General features: G+C 46.4%; 1 protein-coding gene across 1 annotated transcript; it reads left to right on the plus strand.

Moving 5' to 3' along the window:
• The first annotated feature begins 1,232 nt into the window (after nt 1–1,232).
• LELP1 (late cornified envelope like proline rich 1) lies at nt 1,233–2,937 on the plus strand. The gene is made up of 2 exons (XM_003892653.4): nt 1,233–1,370; nt 2,514–2,937. The coding sequence occupies exon 2, from the start codon at nt 2,535–2,537 to the stop codon at nt 2,817–2,819; it is 285 nt and encodes a 94-aa protein (XP_003892702.1). The 5' UTR covers nt 1,233–1,370; nt 2,514–2,534; the 3' UTR covers nt 2,820–2,937.
• Nucleotides 2,938–3,391: the final 454 nt, after the last annotated feature.

Raw genomic sequence — 3,391 nt, forward strand, 5'->3', positions numbered from 1 at the left:
CCAGAATCTAATCCCTAAACCTTTCCCAATAAAATCGCTGCCTTAAAGCCAGCACAGGGAGACAGATTCGAGCTGGACTCTTGTCTCCTTGATGGTCGAGTTGCAGTAAAAAGCTTTTCTTTTCTCGAAAAGCTGGTGTCATCATATTGGCTTCTAGTACATTGGGAAGCAGCCCTTTTGCTCTGGAGCCATCTTCAATTCTTAATTTTCTGCAGTGAGTAAATAAGTCCCATGAATCTGCCTGTTTAATGAGGCCTTTCTCATGGGCACCCAGACCCGTGACTGCCTTCCTTCAGATGTGGAGATTTTCATAATTTCTTTAAAACAGTCTCATTCAGCTTTTACTTTACCACCCCATCTCCCAATCCATCCTAATATTTCAATACCTTAGGCACAATTTTGTCACGATTTTAATCTAAAGTCACTCGTGATTCATTCGTGATGACTGCCGGGATGAACCTCTTAAACCTGAGTTCAGGCACCCTGTGTCTAACTAAGCCTACCCACCTTTCTCACTCCAGCCTCCCATTGCCACTCCTGAAACACCCCAATTCCAACCACAAAGACCCTGGTCAGGCCTTTAAAAAAGGTAAGGAAGGAATTCTGAGAGGCAAACCTTTTTGCCCTAAGGCAGGATCTGGGGCTAACCCAATTGTGTGGAGTGGTAAGAAGAGGTTTCAGAATCTCACATTAGAAAAACAAAGAAAAGAATGTTAGGTGAGGCGGTGCCTTGCCCTGCTTCAGCTCTCGCCGGGTATGCACATGTACCCTAGAACTTAAAGTATAATAATAAAAAATTAAAAATTTAAAAATTTAAAAAAATTAAACACGTATTACACACACAAAAAAAAAAGAAAGAAAAAAAAAAGAAAAGAAGAATGTCAAAATGGCTGTGATCAATTCAGGGTTGTTTTCCTAGAAAGGTGGGAAAGGGGCAGGTTCAGAGGAATTAAACTTTGGGCGTGGAAGAGGAGCTAGAGACCATGTGTTAACAGTGGGCCAGCTTTTCTGCTCCTATCAACAACGAGCCTCCCATCCTCAGAGCCTAGGACCCTTCACTGCAGCCTCATTTTACCGGCCTGAATGTTGAGGGGTCTAGGGAGGGGTGGGACAGCCAAGCGGGGGATGGTTCATCATGCCTCTATTCTGGTGTCCAGGGCTTGAGTTGTGCTGGGAGCTATGGAGTCACACAACAATCGCCCCTCGATGATGCTGCAATGACCTCATAAGTGGAGGTCTTTGCCCCTGCCCCCGACCCCAGCTTCCTCAGAGCTGGGCAGAGGAACCAGAGGGAAAATCCACCTTCCCCAGCACAGCCGTAACATCCACCTCACTCAACTACTTGTCAAGTTCACCACCAACACAGAGGGGTAAGTTGCATTTGGACAGATGGAAGTGGCCACTCTTTGGCCTCTTCTTTCCTGGGAGTGACCTGAAGTACCCCACGCACTGAGCAGGGTTGGGAAAGTCATGTTTGAATGAAAGTTTCCTGTTATTTTCAGTGGTAAGAATCGGTGTGTGCTTCACCTTGGAACAGGGTCTCAACAATTTTAGAGTTCAGCTTAATAATATGCCTCCCCAGGGAGCTATACTGATTTTAAAACAAAATTTAAAATGTTATTTTTATATTGCTAAAAGAAATCAAAGAAATATAACCAATTAGATTCAACTTGAAGTATTATGAGGGACTGAAATCCCTGTCCATATCTAGGAGTTAAACTGTCCATATAGAAATGCCTAGCTCAGGGCAAAACTCAACAGGGGAGAAAAGGAATTCCCTTCGGAAAATCATATTTTGTGGCTCTGTCGTTCAGATTTTCAGATAAATTGGAATTTCATGGTTCATTTCCTGATTTCTTCCCTTACCCTATTATTTATCAGAACCTGGATGGAGGCAAAGGAGTGGGCAGTTCTAGAGTAGCCCATGGGAACCCACTCGTGGCAGGGATTAAATTGCTTTCCCTCCCATGGCCTCGAGTAAAGAAAGCAATTCTCAAGGTTTAGGGGATGTGGGTGGTACACAGGATTGAAAGCAGTATCCTAGGCCCCCAAGTCTGCTAATGTACCTCCCATCTATCTTCAGAGGAACGGGAAGTGGCCTGAGAGGAGCGAAACTTCTATTGTGCCATGAATGCCTTGAGCAATCTGGTCAAACTTAGGGACTCCTTGGAATCATGTTTCTAAATGAACTAAATACAACATTTGGGGTTACAGAGACACCAACTCTACTGAAATACAGTTTCAGTGGGGTGGGGGAGGTGGGGGGTCCAAAGCCCTAGGTTAAGAACTCCTACTAGGGTCTATGGCATAGAAGCAAGAATAAGTGAAAAGAAAGCAGAGTAAGGGTGGAGAGATTAAGAAATGCTATCTCACACTCATACAAGGCCCTAAATGAGAAGATGATCTAGAGCCTGAGCGCATCCCAGGGAAGACTTTCTTAAGTACAAGGATAAGCTGTAAGAAGCCTGTAGGAATCCTCTCCCACCTACGACCCATCTCATATTTCTTTGCAGGGCTCAGATAATCAAGAAACAATGTCGAGTGATGATAAAAGCAAATCAAATGACCCCAAGACTGAGCCCAAGAACTGCGATCCCAAGTGTGAACAAAAGTGTGAGTCCAAATGCCAGCCCAGCTGTTTAAAGAAGCTGCTGCAACGCTGCTCTGAAAAGTGCCCACGGGAAAAGTGTCCAGCACCACCCAAGTGCCCGCCCTGCCCCTCGCCGTCCCCTTCATCCTGCCCTCCCAAGCCCTGCGCCAAGCCTTGTCCTCCTAAATGCCCTTCTTCCTGCCCACCTCCCTGCCCTCCCCCAGAGTGAGGCACTGTGGGCATTACCCAACCCCACTACCACTGCCACTTCCACCATGTACAACGCTGTGGGGCTGGGGACTGAAGCCATGAACTGACAAGTAAACGTGTTCCTCTGCTGTGCAAGACTTCTCCTGGTGTTTTGGTGGGTCTCGATTTGTTTTGTTTGTTGTTTTACAGCACTAAACGACCAGCAGGCAATCCCTGAGAAGTGAGGCTAGAACCCTGCACTCTCAACCACCTCTGAGAACTGACTTTCCCTCTGACCCAACCTGCAGGTGCCCACCTCTGAAAGGTGTACCCAGGGAATGCCAGGCCCTGTTACAGCAAAGCCTGAGAGATCCATAAATATGGTTGCAGCTGTGAAAGTGTCCAACCCCGGGAAGCAGAAAGGAGAGGGTATGAGGGAGAAAGAGGAGTAGAACATTGGTGAAAGGTCCAGGAAGGCTCAGGAAAAGGCATTGTACTACGTTCCTGTTAGTCCTGTTGCATAATGTTTATGCAGAAGGGCTCCCAGTAGAGGCTGCCCGGGTTTAATGAAACTCTATCTCTGCTCCCTAACACCTTGTAACCTTAAGCAAG

This window comes from Papio anubis, chromosome 1 (assembly GCF_008728515.1).
Source record: "Papio anubis isolate 15944 chromosome 1, Panubis1.0, whole genome shotgun sequence".
NCBI classification, from domain to species: Eukaryota; Metazoa; Chordata; class Mammalia; order Primates; family Cercopithecidae; genus Papio; species Papio anubis.